This window comes from Gorilla gorilla, chromosome 13, assembly GCF_029281585.2.
Source record: "Gorilla gorilla gorilla isolate KB3781 chromosome 13, NHGRI_mGorGor1-v2.1_pri, whole genome shotgun sequence".
NCBI classification, from domain to species: Eukaryota; Metazoa; Chordata; class Mammalia; order Primates; family Hominidae; genus Gorilla; species Gorilla gorilla.
This window is the reverse complement of record NC_073237.2, coordinates 127,926,846-127,952,125: the sequence shown is the minus strand read 5'-3', so window position 1 is coordinate 127,952,125 and position 25,280 is coordinate 127,926,846. Positions and strand designations below refer to the sequence as shown.

The following is a 25,280-nucleotide window of genomic DNA, read 5'->3' as shown; positions in this document are numbered from 1 at the left end:
GTTTTACCATGTTGGCCAGGCTAGTCTTGAACTCCTGAGCTCAAGTGATCCACTCATCTTGGCTTCCCAAAGTGTAGGGACTACAGACGTGAGCCACCACGGCCGGCCAAAAAAAAACCTTTTTGTTAACTAGAAATAGAAAGCCTCTTTAATCTGATAAAGGTTACCTTCCAAGATCGTATAGAGACATACTTAATTGTTAAATATTCAAAGTGCTTCTTTTAAAATCAGAAATGAGACAATGATCCCACTAACTTCTTGTCTGTTCATTGTACTGGAGATCCTTGCCAATGATGTAAGAAAAGTAAATGACTGAGAGATGAACAAGAAAATCTATCAAGGTGGCTAGCTATACAACCAAATAAAAAGTTCAGCATATTCCTATATACAGTCAGTCAGCAATCAGAAAATGTAATCCTTTTTTTGTTTGTTTTTTGAGGATTTGGGGTTGTTCTCTGTTTTGTTTTTGTTTTTGTTTTTGTTTAATGGTGTCTTGCTCTGTTGCCCAGCTTGGAGTGCAGTGATGTGGCCACAGCTCACTGCAGTCTCAAACTTCTGGTCTCCAGCAATCCTCCCACCTCAGCCTCCCAAGGAACTCAGATTACAGGCACGTGCCACCACGCCCAGCTTCAAAAAATGTAATTCTTAAAGGACCCCATTTATACTAGCATCACAAGTCTTAAGGTCCTAGACCAGCAAAAGATGTGTGAAAGCTTTATAGGAAAAATGATGATTTTATTAAAAACCATAAATTAATAAACCTCTTAATAAATTGAGAGGTGTGAATGTTTGTGGATAGGAAAATTAACTTTCTGGGAGTTTTTTGAGACAGGGTCTCAACTCCCATCACCCAGGCTGCAGTACAGTGGTGTGATCTTGGCTCACTGCAACCTCATATTCCTGGGCTCAGGTGATCCTCCCACCTCAGCCTCCTCAGTAGCTGGGACTACAGGTGCATGCCACCACCTCCAGCTAATTTTTTTTATTATTATTTTTAGTAGAGACGGGGTTTTGCCATGTTGCCCAAGCTGGTCTCCCACTCCTGGGCTCAAGCAATCCACCTGCCTTGGCCTCCCAAAGTGCTGGGATTACAGGCATGAGCCACCATACCCAGCCAATTTTTGTAAAGATGTCACTTCTCCCCCAGATAATGTATAAATTCAAAACTATTCCAAGGAAATCAAAGAAGGACTTTATGTGGTCCTTGATGAAGTTAATTCTAACATGTGTTAAAGAATTACCACTCTGGCGATTCCACCCAGCCATCCTGCTAGGAAAGCTTGATCAGATTTTAAAACCCTACCTGCAGCCAGGTCAGGTGGCTCTCACCTGTAATCCCAGCACTTTGGGAGCCCTAACTGGGTGGATCACTTAAGGTCAGGAATTCAAGACTAGCCTGACCAACATGGTGAAACCCTGTCTCTACTAAAAAAAAAAAGTACAAAATTAGCCAGGCGTGGTGGCGCATTCCTGTAATCCCAGCTACTCGGGAGGCTGAGGCAGGAGAATGGCAGGACAGGGAGGTGGAGCTTGTAGTGAGCCAAGATCGAGCCACTGCACTCCAGCCTGGGCGGCAGAGTGAGACTCCGTCTCAAAAAAAAAAAACAAAAAAACTGGAGAGGTTAACATAATCCTAGGTCTCTAGTTATTTCTTAATTTTTCACATACGGCAAAACATAACTAGGGCACAAGCATTTCCTGCTGAAAAAAACAGAAGCATTTGACAGAATCAGTCCCCCGAAGGCTGAAATTTGGAGTTCTTAAATGTGGGTGTGAATGCACAATGCTTAACTATGTTCTAGGAGTAACACAAGCCTGAGAAATTTGGCAAATAATTGGAAAATATAAACAGGACAAATGGAAATTCTAAACCAAAAAATACCTCATATGAAGAACTCAGTGACTGTTTAAGAGCAAAATTAGTGAACTGGAGATAGGTTAGAAGCTGTGGGTGGGCCGGGCACGGTGGCTCACGCCTGCAATCCCAACATTTTGGGAGGCTGAGGCAGGTGGATTACTTGAGGTCAGGAGTTCGAGACCAGCCTGGCCAACATGGTGAAACCCTGTCTTTACTAAAAATACAAAAATTAGCCGGACGTGCTCACTTGAACCTAGAAGGTAGAGGTTGCAGTGAGCCAAGATCGTGCCACTGCACAGAGTGAGACTCCAACTCAAAAAAAAAAAAGAAACATGGAGGCCAGGTGGGGTGGCTCATGCCTGTAATCCCAGCACTTTGGGAGGCCGAGGCGGGCGGATCACAAGGTCAAGAGATCAAGACCATCCTGGCCAACATGGTGAAACCCCATCTCTACTAAAAATACAAAAAATAGCCAGGCATGGTGGCGGGTGCCTGTAGTCCCAGCTACTTGGGAGGCTGAGTCAGGAGAATCACTCGAACCTGGGAGGTGGAGGTTGTAGTTAGCCAAGATTGCACCACTGCACTCCAGCTGGCGACAGAGCAAGACTCCATCTCAAAAAAAAAAAAAAGAAAGAAAGAAAAAGAAACATGGACATGAAAGAAGCCAGATGCAAAGGGTGTGTTATCACATGATTCCATTTATATGAAGTGTCTAGAAAAAGCAAATTTACAGATACAGAGAGCAGATTCATGGTTGTCTTGAAGTGGAAACAGAGACGGACTACAAAAAGTGCATGAGGGGCCGGGTGTGGTGGCTTACGCCTGTAACCTCAGCGCTTTGGGAGCCCAAGGCAGGCGGATCACCTGAAGTCAGGAGTTTGAGACTAGCCTGGCCAATATGGTGAAACCCCGTCTCTATTAAAAATACAAAAATTACGCAGTGGCTCACGCCTGTAATCCCAGCACATTGGGAGGCTGAGGTGAGCGGATCACTTGAGGTCAGGAGTATGAGATCAGCCTGGCAAACAAAGGAAAACCCTGTCTCTACTAAAATACAAAAATCAGCTGGGTGTGGTGGCGGGCACCTGTAGTCCCAGCTACTCCGGAGGCTGAGGAAGGAGAATTGCTTGATCCCAGGAGGTGGAGGTTGCAGTATGCCGAGATCACACCACTGCAGTCCAGCTTGGGCGAGAGAGCGAGACTCCCTCTCAGGAAAAAAATATATATATACAAAAATTAGACCGGTGTGGCACACACCGGGCTGTAATTCCAGCAACTGTAATTCCAGCAACTCGGGAGGCCGACGCATAAGAATCGCTTAAACCTGGGAGGCGGAGGTTGCAATGAGCCAAGATCGTGCCACTGCACTCCATCCTGGGTGACAGAGTGAGACTCTGTCTCAAAAGGAGTACATGAACGATCTTTGGGGATGATGGAAACTTAAATATTGGATCACGGTGCTGGTTGCACAATTCTGCACATTTAAAATAACTGAATCATATACTTAAATGAGTAAATTTTATGATATGTAGATTATACTTCAATAAAGCTGTTGTTTTAAAAAGTTTTCCTAAACCTACTGGCCAATTATCATGTCACCGCTTCTCATGTCCAAGTCCACCCTTCGTTACCTGCTCTGCAGTGAAGAGGTCTCCTTTGCAGTGAGCATGTTAAGTTCTGTCAATAGAGACGCTGGAGAGACACTGCTGGAGGAAGGCCCTGGCCTTTTGTCCTTGCTCTGGCTCAATGGCTGCTAGAGACATGTGTGGAGACCTGCCCCTACCGCACACCTGTCACTTCGGCCCCAGTGGTGTTATGGTGGCCACCTTGCTGTGGCCGTCCAGGCATGGGTAATGCACACCTCACCCTTGTGCCACCCTGCTGGCCAGCAGGTTCCCAACACCCCAACTCCCAACGCATGCCCGCCCACCAGCCTCAGCCCACCTGCACCTCAAAGGGACTTGCCCAGCCCAGTGAGCCAGCTCTGGCCCCGGGGCCCAGTGAGTGCTACCTCCCAGTGGGCTGCACTCACACCTTCTCCGGTGACTTCTCAATCCCAGCCATGGGGATTGGGCCCTTCTAAGTTTTTTCTTCTTGGGTACTCACCTTCAGCCCTAGGGCATTCTTTAGCACTCACAGTTTCTCTTCTCGTCGGGTTATTCTTTATATTAATCTTTTCCTGTCCAAATTACTCTCTATGTCTCCTGATCAGTCCTTGACTGGAAGCATCAAGCCTTGGATTCCAGAAGCCTTATGAACCCCCAGGCAGGATAATAAATAAGAAGAATACACCAAAGCACAGCATGATGAAGCTTTTGAAAACTAAAGATAAAAAGAAGTCTTTTTTTTTTTTTTTTGAGATGGAGTCTTGCTCTGTCACCCAGGCTGGAGTGCAGTGGTGCGATCTCGGCTCACTGCAAACTCCGCCTCCTGAATTCACGCCATTCTCCTGCCTCAGCCTCCTGAGTAGCTGGGACTACAGGCGCCTGCCACCACGCCCGGCTAATTTTTTGTATTTTTAGTAGAGACGGGGTTTCACCATGTTAGCCAGGATGGTCTGGATCTCCTGACCTAGTGATCCGCCCGCCTCGGCCTCCCAAAGTGCTGGGATTACAGGCGTGAGCCACCGCGCCCGGCCTGAGAAAAAGGAATCTTTAAGCAATCATACGGGGAAAAAGGGCCCATCACCTTCAAAGGAGCCACAGTTAGACTCCTCAACAGACACGATTGAGGCTGGAAGATAAGGGAATGGTATCTTCTTCAAAGCCGAAAGAATAGGACCACGATCCAAAATTCTACGCTCACTGAAAATACCTTTCAAGAATGCAGGCGGCCGGGCGCGGTGGCTCACGCCTGTAATCCCAGCACTTGGGGAGGCCGTGGCAGGTGGATCATGAGGTCAGGAGATCGAGACCATCCTGGCTAACACGGTGAAACGCCGTCTCTACTAAAAATACAAAAAATTAGCCAGGCACAGTGGCGGGCGCCTGTAGTCCCAGCTACTTGGGAGGCTGAAGCAGGAGAATGGCATGAACCTGGGAGGCCAATCTTGCAGTGAGCCAAGATCGCGCCACTGCACTCCAGCCTGGGCCAAAGTGCGAGACTCCATCTCAAAAAAAAAAAAAAAAGAATGCAGGCAAAATCAAGATATTGTGAGATGAAAAAAACAGAAAACTCACCACTGGCAGACCTACACTAAGCAAAGACTCAACTGTCTCAGGCAGAAGTGAAATGATCCCAAATGGAAGATCATACTTGCAGGAGAGAATGAAAGAGCAACAAAAAGAGTGAACAGGTGGATAAATGAACACTCGCTATGTAAAACAGCCATGAAAATGTCTTGTCTGGGCACGGTGGCTCATGTCTGTAACCCAACACTGGGAGGCTGAGGCAGGTGGATCACTTGAGCCCAGGAGTTCAAGACCAGCCTGGGCAAGCAACATGGCAAAACCCCATCTCTACAAAAACTACAAAAATTAGCCAGGTGTAGTGGTGAGTGCCGGTAGTCCCAGCTACCTGGGAGGCTGAGATAGGAGGATTGCCCAAACCTGGGAAGTCCAGCTGCAGTGAGCCGTGATCGCCACCACTGCACTCCAGCCCGGGCAACAGAGTGAGACCCTGTCTCTAAATAAATAAATAAATAAAAATTAAGTTACAAGTACAGAAAAGTTGAAAGTAAAATTTTGGGGAAAGATACACTTTGCAAATATGGTCCACCAAAAAAAAACCCCAAAGCATAGCTATATTAATATCAGAAAAAACAGACTTCAAGGCAAAAGGCATTGCTAGAGTTACAAAGGAAACACTTTGTAAAGATACAAATTACACCCAACAGATTTAACAGTTTCTAAATTTGTGTACACCTAATTACATGGCCTCAAAATATGTAAAGCAAAAGCTGACAAGTACTACAAGGAGAAATGGATAAATCTATGCTTCTAGTGGGAAGTGCTAACACACATCTCCCAAACATATGAGGAATAGAAAACATCAAATCTTGGCCGGGCAGAGTGGCTCATGCCTGTAATCCCAGCACTTGGGGAGGCCAAGGCAAGTGAATTGCAAGGTCAGGAGTTCGAGACCAGCCTGACCACCACGGTGAAACCCTGTCTCTACTAAAAATACAAAAAAATAGCTGGGTGTGGTGGCAGGCGCCTGTAATCCCAGCTACTCGGGAAACTGAGGCAGGAGAATCGCTTGAACCCAGGAGGTGGAGGTTGCAGTGAGCCAAGATGGCGCCACCACACTCTAGCCCAGGAAACAGAGTGAGACTCCATCTCAAAAAAAAAAAAAAAAAGGAAGAGAAAAGAAGAAAAGAAAATGTCAGATCTTATACAACACTTCCAAAAATGAAAATGAGAAACATTTTCAACTCTTGTGATGAGACCAACATAACTATGATACCGAAACCATAACAAGAACGAAAATTACAGTCCAATTTCACTCATGAACACAATGCAAAAATCCTAAACAAAATTTTAGCAAAGTGAAATACAGAAAGTATAATAATACATCCTCATCAAGAAGAAGTTATTCCAGGAATGAAAAGCTATTTTAACATTTGAAAATTTATATGGTAACATAAGTTACCATATTAATGGATTAAATCTGATCATTTTCTCAGTATACATGAAAATAAAATTCAATATCCATGCATAGTTTTTTAAAACTCTTTGTAAACTAGGAATAGAAGGGTACTTAACCTGAAAAAAAAAATCTGTTTTTTTAACAAGATGAAATGTTGAAAGCCTTAATTTTGAGACTGGGAAAATGACAAGGTTGCCTGCTGTCAGCACTCCTATTTGGCATTATAATAGGGGTCCTGGCTAGTGCAATAAGGCAAGAAAAATACCCAAGGTGGGTAAGAATTGAAAAGGAAGACAACTCGTTATATATAGATAACATTGTGTATAGAAAACCCAACAGAATCTACAGATAAATTATCAGAATTAAGAAGTGAATTTGGGGCTGAGCACTGTGGCTCACACCTGTAATCCCAGCACTTTGGGAGGCTGAGGTGGGAGGATCACGTGAGGTCAGGAGTTTGAGACCAGCCTGGCCAACATGGTGAAACCCTGTCTCTACTGAAAATAGAAAAATTAGCCAGGTGTGGTGGAGCACACCTGTAATCCCAGCTACTCAGGGGGCTGAGGCAACTCCAGCCTGGGCAACAGAGTGAGACTCCTTCTCAAAAAAAAAAAAAAAAAAAGTGATTTGGGGGCGTGGTGGCTCATGCCTGTAATCCCAACTGCTTGGGAGGCTGAGACAGGAGAATCCCTTGAGCCCAGGAGTTTGGGGCTGCAGTGAGGTACAATCACACCACAGTACTCCAACCTGGTTGACACCCTATCTTAAAAAAAAACAAGGCTGGGCAACATAGGGAGACCCCATCTCTACAGAAAAATTAAAAAAATAGCCAGGTGTGGTGGCGCACACCTGTGGTCCTAGCTACTCGGGAGGCTGAGGTGGGAGGATCACTTGAGCCAAGGAGGCTAAGAATGCAGTGAGCTGTGATCACACCACTGCACTCCAGCCTTAGTAATAGAGAAAGACAATGTGTCAAATATACATATATATGTATATATATACGTATATATACACACATATATGTGTGTATATATACATGTATATACACACATATACACACATATATGTGTGTATATATACATGTATATATACACACATATATGTGTGTATATATACATATATATGTGTGTGTGTGTATATATATATGTGTATATATATGTATGTGTATATATATATGTATAGCCCCATAATGAAGTGTGATAGTGGCAAAGAAATAGGCAAACAGGGCTGGGCGCAGTGGTTCATGCCTGCAATCCCAGCACTTTAGGGAGGCCAAGGCAGGTGGATCGCGAGGTCAGGAGTTCAAGACTAGCCTGGCCAACATAGTGGAACCCCGTCTCTACTAAAAATACAAAAAAAATTAGCCGGGCATGGTGGCACGTGCCTGTAGTCCCAGCTTACTCTGGAGGCTGAGAAAGGAGAATCTCTTGAACCCGGGAGGTGGAAGTTGCAGTGAGCTGAGATCACGCTATTGCACTCCAGCCTGGGTGACAGAGTGAGACTTCATCTCAAAAAAAAAAAAAAAAATAGAGCTCTGGAACCTATTCTAGGCTGGTGGCAGATCTAACTGTGAAAATAAGCAATGAGGCCAGGCACAGGAAGGCAACGGTTGCTCACGCCTGTAATCCTAGCACTTTGGGAGGCCGAGGTGGGCGGATCACTTGAGGTCAGGAGTTCAAGACCAGCCTGGCCAATATGGTGAAACCCTATCTCTACTAAAAATATAAAAATTAGCCGGGCGTGGTGGCAGGCGCCTATAATCCCAGCTACTTGGGAGGCTGAGGCAGAAGAATCGCTTGAACCCGGGAGGTAGAGGTTGCAGTGAGCCGAGATGGCACCACTGCATTCCAGCCTGGGTGACAGAGCGAGACTCCAACTCAAAAATTAAAAAAAAATAAATAAAAATAAAGCTTCTAAATCTAAAAGACATTATAAGAGCATCTTCATGTCCTATGAGTACAGAAATTTTATTAAGCCACAAAAGCCACTGAAATATCCCTACACACATACTATTTACAAAGGAAAAGATAAGTTTGACTACCTTAAAACTGAGAACTTTTCAGCTGGACACAGTGGCTCACGCCTGTAATTCCAACACTTTGGGAGGTCAAGGCGGGCAGATCACGAGGTTAAGAGATCAAGACCATCCTGGCCAACATGGTGAAATCCTGTCTCTACTAAAAATACAAAAATTAGCCAGGCATGGTGCAGGCACCTGTAATCCCAGCTACTCAGGAGGCTGAGGCAGGAGAACCGCTTGAGCCTGGAAGGTGGATGTTGCAGTGAGCAGAGATTGCACCATTGCACTCCAGCCTGGGTGACAGAGCGAGACTCCATCTCAAAAAAACAAAACAAAACTGAGAACTTTTCATCAGATGACACCATTAAGAATGAAAAGGGAGGGAGGCTGAGGCCAGAGAATCACTTGAACCCGGGAGGCGGAGGTTGCAGTGAGCAGAGATCACGCCATTGCACTCCAACCTGGGCGACAAGAGCGAGACTCTGTCTCAAAAAAAAAAAAAAAAAAAGTGAAAAGGGAAGCTACCAAGTGAGAAAGGATGTTTGCAATACTGTATCTAACGTAGGACTCATCCCAGATACATACAGAGCTGCTCTAAAACAAAGACAGTCAAACATAAAAATGGGCACAAAACTTGAACAGGCACCTCATAAAAAGAGATATCCAAATAGCTGATAAACATGATAAAAGGCTAGGCCAGGTGCAGTGGCTCACACCTGTAATCCTAGCACTTTGGGAGACCAAGACAGGAGGATTGTTTGAGGCCAGGAGTTCAAGACCAGCCTGGGCAACATAGACTCTTGTCTCTTTAAAAAAAAATTTAAAAATCAGCCAGATGTAGCAGTGCACACCTGTGGTCGCAGCTACTTGGGAGGCCAAAGCAGGAGGATTGCTTAAGCCCAGGAATTCCAGGTTACAGTGAGCTGTGAACATGCCACTGCACTCCAGCCTGGGGCAATGGAGTGAGACCCTTGTCTGTATTAAAAAAAAAAAAATGATAAAAGCCTAAATATTATTAGTCATCAGAGAGATGTAAATTAAAACCAAACTAAAATACTACTACACACATACCAGAAGAGGTAAAACGTAAAAGACTGACAAATCCCAGGGGCTGATGAGGATGGGGAGCCGCTGGAACTCTCATTCATTGCTGGTGGGAGTTCAAAATGATGCAACCACTTTGGAATGTAGTTTGGCAGCATCTCGTTTACTTTTAATGTTAATATACTCACAACCTATGCTCAGAAAAACCCTTTCTCACCACTCTCTCAGCCACCTCCGAATGATTCTAAGAAATATTTTCGTATCTCTTAAATCAGGATGCACTCTAATTTAATGACAGTTTTTTCTCAGTTGCACTCAACATTTCAGATTTGCAGGAGCTACCTCTCCTTCATGGCACTTTAGAATAGTTTGCAGCTACATTGTCTGCTAAATGTCTGTATCCCATGTTGGACTGCTAGCTCCAGGAAAACAGACCTTTCCTGCTTCATGACTGTGAATCCAAAAACTAGACTTTATGGGTCAAAAGCCATGCGTATTTTTTGTTATTTTTTAAATTCATAATACATCCTATTTTAAAATTCAGCAATGCATTGCACAAACCCTCCTCATCACATTCTGTACCCAAAGGCAGCCACTATCAGCAATTTGGAATAAATCCTTCAGACTCTATTCTTTGCATGCATATGTCCATAGTTATATGTCCATGCATACATGACAGGAACATTATATGTATGTAAATAATAAATATGCAAATCAATAGTGATAAGCAGTTAAAAGTGCAAAAATTTTAAATTCCTCTCACATACATACTCTTTTTTTTTTTTTTTTTTTTTTGAGACATGGTCTTGCTCTGTCACCCAGGCTAGAATGCAGTGGCATGATCACAGCTCACTGCAGCCTCAACATCAGGCTCAAGCAATCCTCACACTCTAGTCTCCCAAGTAGCTGGGACTACAGGCCCATGCCACAATACCTGGCTTTTTTTTTGTTTTTGTTTTTTCTGTAGAGATGATCTTGCCATGTTGCCCAGGCTGGTCTCAAACTCCTGGACTCAAGCACTCCTCCCACCTTGGCCTCCCAAAGTGCTAGGATTATAGGTGTGAGCCACCATGCCTGGCCCATACATACATTAGTAACAGATACCATCAGTCTCCTTTCCACAAAGATTATGGCAATACATATCTACTAGTAATAAATGTGAGAGTCAGCAGTCCCTCTGCAACTCTAGATGTGTTCAACTTTTCTAATTCTTTCACAATCCAGTGGGTAAAAATCATATCTCATGATTTAAATCTGCATGTTCCTGATATATAGGACTCAAATAAATCAATCTTTCCCTCTATGGTTTTCTAGATTTTAAGAGGCCTCCCATTTCCATACTGCCCCAGCACCCTGAAGTTACACACATATTTTCCTAAGCTTTATTATGATTAGAGCTTCATTTTATACTTAGCTCTTTAATCCATCTTGAATTTATTTTTGCATACAATATTAGAATAATTATTTTTTCCAACCAGATAGCAACTCTGCTTATTAGGAACCTTCTTTTACTCAATTAAAATGCCATTTTTAGCAAGTGCTAACTTTCCACATATACTTGTAATGTTTTCTAGATTTTCAATAATTTTTCACTGATTTAACTCTGTGGCAATGCCATGCCATTTTGATTATTATAACTTTATGGTCAGTTTTAATATCTGGTGAAGAAAGTCTCCTCTCATTCAACTTAAAAAAAAGATTAGCAATCTTTGCATATTTTTCCTTCCAAATTAATTTTAAAATAATTTTTGTCATTTATTTAAAGCTTGGTTTTCTTGCCAGAATTGTATTAAATCTCTATCTAAAATATCTATAAAAAATAGATATTTGTATATTACATCTTCTACCAGGATATTTTGTTGTTTATTTTTGGTCTTTTGGTATTTTTTATCTTTTTTTTTTTTTTTATGTATTTCGAGATGGAGTCTCGCACAGTCAGCCAGGCTGGAGTGCAATGGCACAATCTCAGCTTACTGCAACCTCTGCCTCCAAAGTTCAAGCGATTCTCCTGCCTCAGCCTCCCGAGTAGCTGGGATTACAGGTGTGCACCACTGTGCTTGGTTAATTTTTGTATTCTCAGTAGAGATGTTTCGTCATGTTGGTCAGGCTGGTCTCAAACTCCTGACTTCAGGTGATCTGCCCGCCTCAGCCTCCCAAAGTGCTGGGATTACAGGTATGAGCCACTGCACCTGGCCTTTTGGTAGTTTTTTAAAATAATTTTCTTAATTTGGTTTCCAGATCTTTTGTTAAGTTATTCCTAAATTTTACTGTTGTTATCACTATTATAAGTTGAATTTTAAATTTTTCCAAGTGTACCTGGTTATTACTATTGCTTTTGTATATTTATTTTGTATCCAACCACTTTACTGAGTTATCTTACTAGTTCCATGTTTTTAATTGACTCTTGGATAGTCTAGCTAGGTAATAATTTTTTGTCTCTTCTAGTTTTCATACTACAAATTTCACTTTTTTTATTTTTTGCATTAGCTGGAACTTCACAACAATGTCAAATAATAGAGACACCAGGGGGCATCCATGTCATGATCCTGGTTTTAATGCCTTTTAGTAGTTTTCATAATTTCCCACTTTGCTATTGGTTTGAGTACCAGCTTCAGCATCACTGGGAAGCTTATTAGAAATGCAGAACCTCAGGCCCTGCTTACTGAACGAAAATCCACAGAGTCTCCAGGCTGCTCATGACTTATTTCCTCATGCCTGCCTCTCCAGCTTTCTGGAGGAGGGACTGGGCTGGGCTGGGCCATTCTCCTGCTTCAGCCCCTGGTGCCAGGGTTGTAAGCAGCACACCGAGGCTGCTCTGAAACCAACTGATTTAGCTTGAGCTATCAATCTTGTGTGGCTCAGCTGGGGGTCCCCTTCCTCCTCTGTCTGCAATGGTTGTTTGTTTTTGAGGCAGAGTCTCACTCTGTCACCCAGGCTGGAGTGCAGTGGCACAATCAGCTCACTGCAACTTCTGCCTCCCGGATTCAAGCAATTCTCCTGCCTCAGCCTCCCGAGTAGCTAGGATTACAGGCGCCTGCCACTACGCTTGGCTAATTTTTGTATTTTTAGTAGAGACAGGACTTCGCCATGTTGGCCAGGTTGGTCTTGAACTCCTGACCTCAGGTGATCCACCCACCTCGGCCTCCCAAACTGCTGGGATTGCAGGTGTGAGCCACCTCGCCTGGCCTCTGCAATGGTTTTGAATCTTGTTAAAATGCAGGTTCATTCTTGGGACCACAGCTAGTGGGACTGGGGTGCCAGGAATCTGATGCCAGAGTCATAGGTACGGTTCTACAGGCTGGCCGAGGGATCCTGGTGCAAGTGCTCCCCAGTCAGGGTGGTCCTCGTCAAATGAGCACCCAGCTGATCCTCTATCATTGGGTAGTTCTTGCCAGCACTGCCTCTATGCCAACAGCATCTCAGAGAGGAGTGGGCAGGGTGCCCTGGAGCCCAACTGTGGACAGATGTTGCCATTGGCCCTGGAAGAGAGCCAGGAAGTGTCCCCAAAGTAGCAGTGTGAAGCTCCGCACGGATGTGTCGCTTTCTGTTGATTGACAAGACAGAGTGGCCCTGGTTTCTGGATGTAGGGTCAGCATGAGGGACCCTGTCTCCTGGGATGGGGAAGGGATAGGGGAACAACCAGCCAGAAGTCACCATGCTCCACTCTCCCGCAGGGAAAGGTAATACTGGCATCCTGATCGCCTAAGCTGGGCTGGAGGTTGGGTTGGGGGTGGAGGTTGCAGTGTCTTTCCAGATGGCTCTGAAGACAGTGAAGGCTTTGGTCCCTACGATGGCCTCCCAAGAGCACAGATGAAGGCAAGAGGAGTCCCAGGAAGGCCTTGAGAGGAGGCACCTAGGAAATGGGGCTCTGGTGGGCTCCTGTCCCACGGCTGGGGCCGAGCTCTGGAGACACCTTGGATTAGGACACTGACTGAGGCTCCAGTGGGCCACCTGTGGAGGCTGAGGAGGCTGAGGCCCAGCCACAAGTCAGTTGAGGGTTGCCAAGCCTGCCCTCTTCTGGCCCCCAGATTCCCTCTGCAGGCAAGAGCTGGCCACCGGCAGGGATCTGAGTCCAGAGAAAGGGTCTGGCCCGGCCAGTTTTCCGTGGACATTCTGGCATCCGGCACCTCCGCAGGAGCCACAGCCTCAGGGAAGGTAGAGTGCCACCACCACGTAGATGACCCAGCTGGTAGACACGAAGACCCCGAAGAGCAGGCTGAAGAGCACCAGCGAGCGGGCCTTCCGCGAGGCCTCCTCAGCCTGGGCCAGGTCGCCCCTGCCCAGGGCTGCACGGGTCTGCAACAAGACAGGGCAGGAGGGGGCGGTGGGAGCGAACAGGGAGCCCCCACTCCCTCCCATTGCGATTGAGGGCTAGGCCCAGTTCCACAGACTGAGAAACTGACATGCTGAAAAGGTCAGGGACCTGCCAGGCCCACAGCTCGAAAGGGGGCAGGCGTGATGGCAGCGACGGCCGCCAGCCATCAGGCACTTGTCATGCTCAGCACTGACAGTTGCCCTCAGCTTCAACCTCTACCATCCTTGCAGCAGCCCTGAGGCTTACCCCACTTTGCAGATATGGAAACAAAGGCTCAGAGAAGGTAAGTGACCTATCCAGGGTCACAACACTAATGCTGGAGCCAGAATTCACCAGCAGGCAGCAACCTCTCAAGTCCCACCTCTGAGTTGTCCTGAGAGCTGCCTTCTGCTTATGGCTGGGGGCTTGAACAGCAGAGTCAAGCCAGGGCTGAGTCCAGGTCAGCCTTGAGCATAGGCCCCCAGAGGCTTGCCTGCTTTTGTTTGTTTTTTTCTTGAGACAGAGTCTTGCTCTGTCTCACAGGCTAGAGTGCAGTGGTGCGATCTCAGCTCACTGCAACCTCCACCTCCTGGATTCAAGTGATTCTCCTGTCTCAGCCTCCTGAGTAGCTGGGACTAAGGTGCCTGCCCCCATGCCCGGCTAATTTTTGTATTTTTAGTAGAGACGGGGTTTCACCATATTGGTCAGGCTGATCTTGAACTCCTGACCTCAGGTGACCCACCCACCTCGGCCTCCCAAAATGCTGGGGTTACATTTGTGAGCCACCATGCCCAGCCCTGCTTCTGTCTCTATTAGAGTGTCATCACATTGGCATCTTTGAATCCCAAGGGCCTAATAAATAGATGAATGGATAGAGGGATGGGTGGGTGGGTGGATGGATGGATGGAGAGTAGAGAGATGATGGGTGGTAGGTGGGTGTATGGATGAGTAGATGGATGGATGAATAGAGGGATGGATGGGTAGGGATTGGTGGGTGGGTGAGTAGGCAGATGGATGAATAGTGGGATGAGTGGATGGAAGATGGTAGATGGATAGTAGATGGATGGTAGATGGATGGTAGATGGATGATAGATGGATGATGGATGGATGGAGGCTAGAGAGATGGTAGATGGGCCAGGCATGGTGGCTCACGTCTGTAATCCCAGCACTTTGGGAAGCTGAGGCAGGTGGATCACCTGAGGTCAGGAGTTCAAGACCAGCCTGGCCAACATGGCGAAACCTCATCTCTACTAAAAATACAAAAAATTAGCTGGGCATGGTGGTGGGCACCTGTAATCCCAGCTATTCGGGAGGCTGAGGCAGGAGAATCGCTTGAACCCAGAGGGTGGAGGTTGCAGTGAGCCGAGATCACGCCATTGCACTCCAGCCTGGCAACAGAGCAAGACTCTGTATCAAAAAAAAAAAAAAGAGAGATGGTGAATGGGTGGGTGGATGGGTGAATGGGTGGGTGGATGGGTGAATGGGTGGGTGAATAGATGGGTAGCTACAGAGATGGAGAGATGGGGTGGATGGATAGATGAGATGAGCATAGGAATGAATGAGCAGATTGTACCCCCTTTAAAACACAAGCCTCCACTGGAATGGGCAGCACATTGGGTCTTATCAGTCATTCACACCTTTACCGTGAATTGTTTTGGCCAAACATTCCACAGCACATTTTGAATAGTTGGGGGCAGAGACAGGAGGAGCAAGGACCCCACAAACAACTGGGCTCTGACTTCCCAATTCCCACCCCGCTCCAGAGGGAGAGACACCAGAGACCGTGTTGCTGGAAGAGGGGCTCTGTGGACCCACTGGGGCGCCAGTGGCTGCGTGCTAGGAGAGGCTGTGCCCAGGGCCGCCCCCGCACCTACCTCGTGGGAGTAGACGATGGCGATGAGACCGGTGAGCAGACAGCAGAAGAGGGTCACCAGCACTGACTCCATCATGTAGTCCTTTGGCAGGGGCCTGTGCTCCACCGTGGCAGGGCCTGGCACGCCAGCCATCGGGCCATTGTACTGTGGGGGCAGAGTCACAGTGGTGAGGGAGCTGGCCCAGCCTCTGGACAACAGAGTGAGTGAGAAGGCCAGCCAGGCCATGCAAGCTCTCTCACTCAGTCCCCCAAGTCCCCACCCACTGAGGCTGCAATTCACGGAGGGGTTGGGTCAGGGTGCCCCTCTGCCCTCTCCCTCTTGCACTCCTGGCCACTCAGCCCCGCTGAGCCCTCAGTCCTGCCCTCTACCATTGGCTCAGTCCAGGGTCCAGCCTCTGTGATGTCTCTATCGTCCTCACTGGGCTCGCCACCCCTCCCTGGGGGGCCTCCAATCTTTCCCCCACAGGTAGCCCAGGGCTTTTGTTTATTTTTATTTTTATTTTTGTTTTTATTTTGGAGGCAGAGGCTTGCTCTGTCACTCAGCCCGGAGTGCAGTGGTGTGATCTCGTCTCACTGCAGCCTCAACCTCCCTGGCTCAAGCAATCCTCCTGCCTCAGCCTCAAGAATAGCTGGGGCTACAGGCGCGCACTACCATGCCCGGCTAATTTTTTTACGTTTAGTAGAGATGAGGGCTCACTATGTTGCCTAGGCTGGTCCGGAACTCCTAAGCCCAAGCCATCTGCCTGTCTTGGCCTCCCAAAGTGCTGGGATTACAGGTATGAGGCACCGTGCCCAGACTGTTTTGTTTTTAAAGAAAATCTAATCAAGTCACCTCCTGCCCAAAGTTTCTGGGGTCCCTCACCACGGGTTCCACCTTCCTCCCCTCCCTACCAAGCCAAACAAGCCTCCACCATCCCCAGAACGCCCAGTCTCGGCCCCTCCACGCCTGTGCGGTGTCCTCTGTCCAGGGCGCCCGTCGTTCTCTTTGCCTTAGCCCTCCTATTCATCCTCCAAAACCCCGCTCAAATGCCCCCACCTCCAGGGAGCCTCCCGGACTCGCCCGCCCCCAGGCCAAGGTGGCGTTTCCTCCTCTGCAAAGACAGAAGTGACCTCTCGGCCTCCGCACGGGCGCCCGCGACCACGCGCAGACAGCACGGAGGGGAGCGCGCTCAGGGCGGCGGCCACTCACCACGGGGAAGGGGAAGGCGGCCCCGGCGGGCGGCGAGAAGAGCGCGGGCGGCGTGGGCGCGGCTGGGTAGAGCTGGGCGGGCGGCGGGAAGAGCGCAGACGGCGCGGGCTGCAGGACCACGGGCACCTGCGGGAAGGGCGGGTACAGCAGCGGCGCGGCCTTGGGGTCCGGCGGCGCGTAGGGCGGGGGCTCCCCAACGAAGCCGATGTGGGGGGCGCCGCCGGCCGCCGCCTTGGAAACCGGCCCGGCCTCGCCCTCCGCCTGGGCCGGGGCGTCCTCCAGGGCGGGCTCGCTGCCCCCCGCGGCCCCGTCCTCGCTGGGCGCCCCGTCCTCGTCCAGGGTCCGCGGGCGGCGCGGGAGCTGCGGGAGCGCGGGCTGCGCGGGCATCTGGGGATCCTCGGGGGCGGCGGGCTTCGCGGGGCTCCGGGGGTCCTCGGGAGTGGCGGGGCTGCCGCCCCCTTTCGTGTCGGACCCTAGAAAGAAATGGCAGCGGTCGTGAGCAAGAGGCCGCTGGGCTAGGTGGGACGTCGCTGGTCTCGCAGTTCCCACGAACCAAGCTCCCAGCCCTCTGCAGCTGGGCCTCATAGGATCTTGACGCAAAGGGACTAGAAAATAGGCCCAGAGGGGCCACCTGCCTTGCTGGAGTCACACAGACTGAGCGACTCATCTGGGTGGGAACCCAGGCTGCTGACCCCGCCCCTCCCCGCACTGCCCCATCCCCTTTCCTTGGCAGATGGCCTCTATTGGGAGGTAGTTTCACCCCCAACTAAGGCCTTTATGTCAAAGCTAATTGGACCAGAAAAGGAGAATCAGCCCAGGGAAGCCCCTGATTGGCTGTCCTGAGATACACCTCCAATGAAGGGGACGCCTACCTGAGGAGATGAGCTGAACCAATTAGATTCTTGGCTTAGAGTTGTAGGGGAGGGGTGAGGTGCCCAGGAGCTGCCAAACTGTAGCTAGAGTAACATGGTGGAGCCAGGAGGTCACTAAGGGCCATATGCACACTGAGAATGGACACCAGAATATACAGGGCCCAGCAGCTTGAAGCCAGGGCTCAGAGCCTCAAAGCTGCCCAGCTGCCTTGCTCCTGACCCAGGCCCTGGCCTTCAGCACCCAAAGATAGGTCCTGGTGGTGCCTGGTCAGGTCCCAACAAATTCTTAAGGTCCCCTGCATCTCCTGAGAGCATCCCGACCAGCTGAGCACCAGAGGGCCTCAGGCAAGGGTACAAGGAAGGCCCTGGAAGAGAATCGCAGAGTGGCCTCCCCTGACCTGCGTGGGCATTCAGGCCTCACAGCAGAAGTGGGCAGCCCAGAGCCAGGGGTCTGGCTTTGGAGGTCCATTTCCTAAGTGTCCTTAAGGGTTATAAAAGGCAGAGGGATGAGTGAAACAGACATCACACAGACATCTCAGTGGGGGTGGGAGGACCCTTCCTGAAGTCCCCCACGGGTGGAGGCAGGGATCCTTGCCAGAGTGATCCCAATGGCAGGGAATGATGAGCCCCTGGGCATGTCCTGCCTCAACCCCCTCCCAGCAGCTAGGGGCTCACTCATGGCCCCTGCACCCCATACACCTGCCATGCTGTTTATACCTCCACACCTTTACCTGTGATGTTCCCTCTGTTTCTCCACCCCTTGGATCTGGGCTTGCCCATGTGACTTGCTTTGCACAATGGCACATTGACAAACATTTTGTAAGCAGAAGCTTTAAAAACCTTCCTCTCCAGGTTAACAGGGGCTGGGGCTGGGGAGTTAGTGTTTCAAGGGTGTAGAGTTTCTGTTTGGGAAGATGAGAAAGCGTCCCAGAGATGGATAGTGGTGATGCCTGCACGACAATGTGAGTGTTCTTAATGCCACTGAATCGCACACTTAGAAGTGGTTCAAATGGTAAATCGTATGTTATACGTATTTAGCACCATTTTTTAAAAGCATGTCTTTCCAGCTGATGACAACTGAAAAGTCTAGACAAAATACAAAAAGGAACCATCTGAGGTCACTGAAAGACAAACAAAAGCAGGGAGGTTGCAGAGTGGAGTCAAAACTTAGAGAATGGCCAGGCACGGTGGCTCACGCCTATAATCCCAGCACTTTGGGAGGCCGAGGCAGGTGGATCATCTGAGCTCAGCAGTTCGAGACCACCCAGGGCAACATGATGAAACCCCGTCTCTGCTAAAAGTACAAAAAAAAAAAAAAATTAACCAGGTGTGGTAGCACAAGTGTCTAGTCCCGGCTACTTGGGAGGCTGAGGCAGGAGAATTGCTCAAGCCCCAGAGGTGAAGGTTGCAGTGAGCCGAGATCGCACCACTGCACTACAGCTTGGGCTACAGAGTGAGACTCCATCTCAAAAAAAAAAAAAAAAAAAAAACAACCTTAGAGGTTGGGCTCCCCCCCAAACTGCATGTGCAGGAGACAAACCCAGACCAGCCTAACAAAAACTCTGAAAACTGACCCAAGTTTGGAAATGCCACTCATAGAAGGTGAAACAGAACTTCTGGCCTGAAACTACGCAGGCTGACTGCCTCCTGAAACCAAACAAACCCGCCTTCTCCAGGGAATTGTAACAGGACCAAGAATCTACACAACATACTATTCACAATGTCCAGTTCACAATCCAAGACTGTTCACCGTACAGTGACCAATGCTCAAAGGAAAAGACACTCAGCAGATGCCAACCCCGAGATGACCCGATATTGGAATTTTCAGAAAAAGCAGCCATTATAACCATGCTCCATGAGGTCAAGGTAAACACACTTGGCCAGACATTGTGGCCTCCTCACAGGAGGGTGCAGTGAGCTGTGATTGAACCACTGCACTCCAGCCTGGACTACAGAGTGAGACCTTGTCCTCTCTAAAAGGGAGAAGTGGCATGTGACAAACTTTCCATGCCTCCATTTCCTCATCTGTAAAGTGAAGATAAATCACAGTAATAATCATTTTTAGAGAGGCGAACATGGCTGGATGCGGTGGCTCACTCCGGTAATCCCAGCAGTTTGGGAGGCCGAGGCGGGTGGGTCAGTTGAGGTCAGGAGTTCCAGACCAGCCTGGCCAACACAGTGACACCTCGTCTCTACTAAAAATACAAGAATTAGCCAGGTGTGGTGGCGGGTTTCACTCGCATCCGTGTGATGAGACCACCAAACAGGCTTTTTGTGAGCAATAAAGCTTTTGAATCACCTGGGTGCAGGCAGGCTGAGTCCAAAAAGAGAGTCAGCGAAGGGAGATAGGGGTGGGCCGTTTTATAGGATTTGCGTAGGTAAAGGAAAATTACAGTCAAAGGGGGTTGTTCTCTGGCGGGCAGGAGTAGGGGTCACAAGGTGCTCAGTGGGGGAGCTTTTGAGCGAGGATGAGCCAGGAAAAGGAATTTCACAAGGTAATGTCATCAGTTAAGGCAGGAACCGGCCATCTGGATGTGTACGTGCAGGTCACAGGGGATATGATGGCTTAGCTTTGGCTCAGAGGCCTGACATTCCTGTCTTCTTATATTAATTAGAAAAATAAAACAAAATAATGTTGAAGTGTTGGGGTGGCGAAACTTTTTTTTGGGGGTGGTATGGAGAGATAATGGGCGATGTTTCTCAGGGCTGCTTCAAGCGAGATTAGGGGCGGCGTGGGAACCTAGAGTGGGAGAGATTAAGCTGAAGGAAGATTTTGTGGTAAGAGGTGATATTGTGGGGTTGTTAGAAGGAGCATTTGTCATATAGAATGATTGGTGATGGCCTGGATGCGGTTTTGTATGAATTGAAAAACTAAACGCAGGTCGGGCGTGGTGGCTCACACCTGTAATCCCAGCATTTTGGGAGGCTGAAGCGGGCGGATCATGAGGTCAGGAGATTGAGACCATCCTGGCTAACACGGTGTAACCCCGTCTCTACTAAAAATACAAAAAATTAGCAGAGCACGGTGGCGGGCGCCTGTGGTCCCAGCTACTCGGGAGGCTGAGGCAGAAGAATGGCGTGAACCTGGGAGGCGGAGCTTGCAATGAGCCGAGATCGCGCCACTGCACTCCAGCCTGGGAAACACAGTGAGACTCTGTCTCAAAAAAAAAAAAAAAAACAAGAAAAGAAAAAGAAAAACTAAACGGGAGACACAAGGTCCGAATAAGAGAAGAAAAAAAACAGGTGTTAAAGGACTAAGAATTGGGAGGACCCAGGACATCCAATTAGAGTGCCCAAGGAGGTTCAGCATAGCCCTGCCAGAAAAGACTAGAGAGGGAGTTGATCATAGTTTGTTATTTTGAGGGCCTCTAAAAGTATTAAAGCAGCGGCAGCTGCTGCACGCAGACATGAGGGATAAGCTAAAACAGTAAGGTCAAGTTGTTTGGACAGAAAGGCTACAGGGCGCAGTCCCAACTCTTCTATAAGAATTCTGACCGCACTAACCATGCCTAGGAAGGAAAGGAGTTGTTTTATAGAAGGGATTGGGGTTTGGGAGATAAGCCGCACACAATCAGCAGGGAGAGCACGTGTGTTTTCATGAGAATTATGCCAAGATAGGTAACAGATGAGGAAGAAATTTGGGCTTGACTGAAGTAATGGGGGCTGTCTGTGAAGCCTTGTGGCAGTACAGCCCAGGTAATTTGCTGAGCCTGATGGGTGTCAGGGTCAGTCCAAGTGAAAGCGAAGAGAGGCTGGGATGAAGGGTGCAAAGGAATAGTAAAGAAAGCATGTTTGAGATCCAGAACAGAATAATGGGTTGTGGAGGGAGGTATTGAGGATAGGAGAGTATATGGGTTTGGCATCACGGGGTGGATAGGCAAAACAATTTGGATGATAAGGCACCAATCCTGAACTAGCCTGTGAGGCTCGCCTGGTTTTTGGACAGGTAAAATGTGGGAATTGTAAGGGGAGTTTGTAGGCTTTAGAAGCCCATGCTATAGCAGGCGAGTGATAACAGGCTTTAATCCTTTTAAAGCGTGCTGTGGGATGGGATATTGGCATTGAGCAGGGTAAGGGTGATTAAGTTTTAATAGGATGGTAAGGGGTGCATGATATACTTGTGGATTAAGGTGGGGAGATACAAGAGGGAGACACAAAGGAGGCTTTGGGTTGGGAAGAAGGGCGGCAATGAGATGTGGCTGTAGTCCAGGAATAGTCAGGGAAGCAGATAATTTAGTTGAAATGCAGATAATTTGGTTAAAATGTCTTGGCCTAATAAGGGAACTGGGCATGTGGGGATAACTAAAAAAGAGTGCATAAAAGAATGTTGTCCAAGTTGGCAGAGTTGGGGAGTTTTAAGAGGTTTAGAAGCCTGGCTGTCAATATCCACAACAGTTATGGAGGCAAGGGAAACAGGCCCTTGAAAAGAAGGTAATGTGGAGTGGGTAGCCTTCGTATTGATTAAGAAGGGGACGGACTTACCCTCCACTGTGAGAGTTACCCAAAGCTCAGCATCCGTGATGGTCTAGGGGGCTTCTGAGGCGATCGGGCAGTGTCAGTCTTCAGCCACTAAGCCAAGAAGATCTGGGAAGGAGTCAGTGAGACAGCCTTGGGCCAGAGTTCCAGGGGCTCTGGGAGTGGCTGCCAGGTGAGTTGAACAGTCCAATTCTCAGTGGGGTCCCGCACAGATGGGACATGGCTTAGGAGGAATCCCAGGCTGGGGGCATTCCTCGGCCCAGTGGCCAGATTTCCAACACTCGTAGCAAGCTCCTGGGGGAAGAGGTTCTGGAGGAATGCCTGGCAGCTGTGGTTCAGGCGTTTGAAGTTCTTGTGTCCTGGAAATGTGGCTGGGGTTTATATCACAGTGGAGGCAAGGAATTGCAACTCAGAAATACGTTGCTACTTGGCTGCCTCTACTCTATTATTGTACACCTTGAAGGCAAGGTTAATTAAGTCCTGTTGTGGGGTTTGAGGGCCGGAATTTAATTTTGGGGGTTTTATTTAATGTCGGGAGCGGATTGGGTAATAAAATGTATATTGAGAATAAGATGGCCTTTTGACCTTTTAGGGTCTAGGGCTGTAAAGCATCTCACGGTTGCTGCCAAACAGCCATGAACTGGGCTGGGTTTTTCATATTTGATGAAAAAGAGCCTAAACACTAACTGATTTGGGAGAGGTCGGATAAAGAAAAGGGAGCATTAACCTTGACTATGCCTTTAGCTCCAGCCACCTTTTTAAGAGGAAATTGCTGGACAGGTGGGGGAGGGCTAGTCGCGGAATTAAACTGTAAGCCAGATCGGGTGTGAGGAGGGAAGGTGATAAAAGGATTATAGGGTGGGGAAATGGAGGCTGAGGAAGAATTCGGACCTAGCTCAGCCTGGCGCAGAGCAGCCTGGGGAGGAGGGGAGAGGTCAGATGGGTCTGTAGAAAAGGAAGATTCAAAAGACTCAGTGATGCTTGGGGCTGGGACTGAGGGGACAGGCGGGAGGGAAAGAAGGAAGATTTGGGACAAGTTGCATTGGGAACAGAGACTAGGGAGGGACCGATGTGTAAAAGAATGCCTGGATGTCAGGCACCTCAGACCGGTTGCCCATTTTACGACAAGAATTACCTAGATCTTGTAGGATGGAAAAATCGAAAGTGCCGTTTTCTGGCTATTTGGAACCACTGTCAAGTTTGTACTGGGGTCAAGCGGTGTTGCAGAAGAAAATAAGACACTTAGATTTTAGGTCAGGCGAGAGTTAAAGAGGTTTTAAGTTCTTGAGAACACAGGCTAAGAGAGAAGAGGGAGGAATAGAGGGTGGAAGGTTGCCCATAGTGAAGGAGACAAGTTTAAAAAGAAGGGTAGAGATACGGAGAGAAGGGGTGGGGAATGCTTGCCCCCCAGGAAAGTGGAGAAGGGGTGGGGGATGCTTGCCCCCCCCCAGGAAAGTGGAGAGAAGAGAGGGTAGAGACACAGAGAGAATGGGTTGGGTGAGCAGCCCTGGCGCCAATGTGGGTGAGCAGCCAAAGCAGGCATCCCCGCAATTGACTTGCCACCAAGGGAATGTGGGTGAATGACCAAGGCAGGCGTCCCCACGGAGATCAGATACCAATGGATTGTGGGTGTATAATCAGGCAGGTGTCCCCGCAATGATTAAACACCAAGGGAAGACTGTCTTCCCAAGTCCGTGACCAGTGCCAGAGTTTTGGGTCCACAGATAAAACGCATCTCCTTTGTCTCTACCAGAAAAGGAAAGAAACTGAAATTAAGAGAAGGGAGAGATTGAAGTGTGGCACCAAGACTGAAAGGAGAACGAGGTTGAGGGATAGTGAGGGAGGTTGGAGAAGAGAGTAAAGAGAAGCCGCTTACCGGATTTAAAACTGGTGAGATGTTCCTTGGGCTGGTCGGTCTGAGGACCTGAGGCCGTAGGTGGATCTTTCTCACGGAGCAAAGAGCAGGAGGACGGGGAATTGATCTCCCAAGGGAGGTCCCCCGATCTGAGTCACGGCACCAAATTTCACTCGCGTCCGTGTGAAGAGACCACCAAACAGGCTTTGTGTGAGCAATAAAGCTTTTTAATCACCTGGGTGCAGGTAGGCTGAGTCCGAAAAGAGTCAGCGAAGGGAGATGGGGTGGGGCTGTTTTATAGGATTTGCGTAGGTAAAGGAAAATTACAGTCAAAGGGGGTTGTTTTCTGGCGGGCAGGGGTGGGAGTCACAAGGTGCTCAGTGAGGGAGCTTTTGAGCCAGGATGAGCCAGGAAAAGGAATTTCACAAGGTAATGTCATCAGTTAAGGCAGGAACAGGCCATTTTCACTTCTTTTGTGGTGGAATGTCATCAGGTAAGGCAGGAACCCGCCATCTGGATGTGTACATGCAGTTCACAGGGGATATGATGGCTTAGCTTTGGCTCGGAGGCCTGACATTGGGCGCCTGTAATCCTAGCTACTTGGGAGGGAGAATCCCTTGAACCTGGGAAAAGGAGGTTGCAGTGAGCCGAGATTGTGCCACTGAACTCCAGCCTGGGCAACAGAACGAGACTCAGTCTCAAAAAAAAAAAAAAAAAAAAAAAAAAAAAAAGAGGCGAACACGAGGCCAAGCTCTGCTCTGAGAGCTGTTGCTTCGTAACCCGGGTCATCTCAGGCGCGCTTTTGTTTTTATGCTCCCCATTTTACTAATGAGGGAACCGAGACTCCCAGCAAGAAACGTGGGTCTCAGCGAGTCAGCTCTCCACTCTAAACAGGTCTCTCCGGGATGGTGTCCCTGCCCCAGCTATCATAACAAAAACCGCAGTTTCCCTGGATCCCGCCAGGGCAAATACCTGGCCCGATGGCGCGGAGATAGGGCCCCAGAGTAAATAAATCTGCTGGCGGCGCTGCCTGGTGGGGGCCTCGGGTGGGTTCTCAGGTTCTCAGGCTCTTGACACCGGAGCCTCCGCCAGGCATTCCAGCTGGGAAGGGGGGTCCGGGCTCCCCGCTGGGCAAGTGCTTGAGGGTCTGGGGGGGAGTCCTGGAGGGCGGGGCGGCGGGGAGGGGCCAGCGCTCCAGCATCTCCCGGAGCT

General features: G+C 48.7%; 1 protein-coding gene across 1 annotated transcript; it reads right to left on the bottom strand.

Moving 5' to 3' along the window:
• Nucleotides 1-11,847: 11,847 nt before the first annotated feature.
• On the bottom strand, nt 11,848-24,645 carry PRRT1B (proline rich transmembrane protein 1B). The gene is made up of 5 exons (XM_055350089.2): nt 24,605-24,645; nt 24,090-24,214; nt 16,866-17,338; nt 15,678-15,821; nt 11,848-13,805 (listed from the first exon to the last, which is right to left on the bottom strand). Exons 1-5 carry the CDS (start codon nt 24,643-24,645, stop codon nt 13,656-13,658), a joined length of 933 nt encoding a protein of 310 aa, XP_055206064.2. The 3' UTR covers nt 11,848-13,655.
• Between the last annotated feature and the right edge of the window lie 635 nt (nt 24,646-25,280).

Coding starts and splice junctions, on each gene's coding strand:
- PRRT1B (XM_055350089.2), bottom strand. CDS start 24,645: ATGTCAGGCCTCCGAGCCAAAGCTAAGCCATCATATCCCCT. Junction 24,215..24,604: donor GCTAAGCCATCATATCCCCT/GTGAACTGCATG, acceptor GTGACTCAGATC/GGGGGACCTCCCTTGGGAGA. Junction 13,806..15,677: donor CCATCGTCTACTCCCACGAG/GTAGGTGCGGGG, acceptor GTCTTGTTGCAG/ACCCGTGCAGCCCTGGGCAG.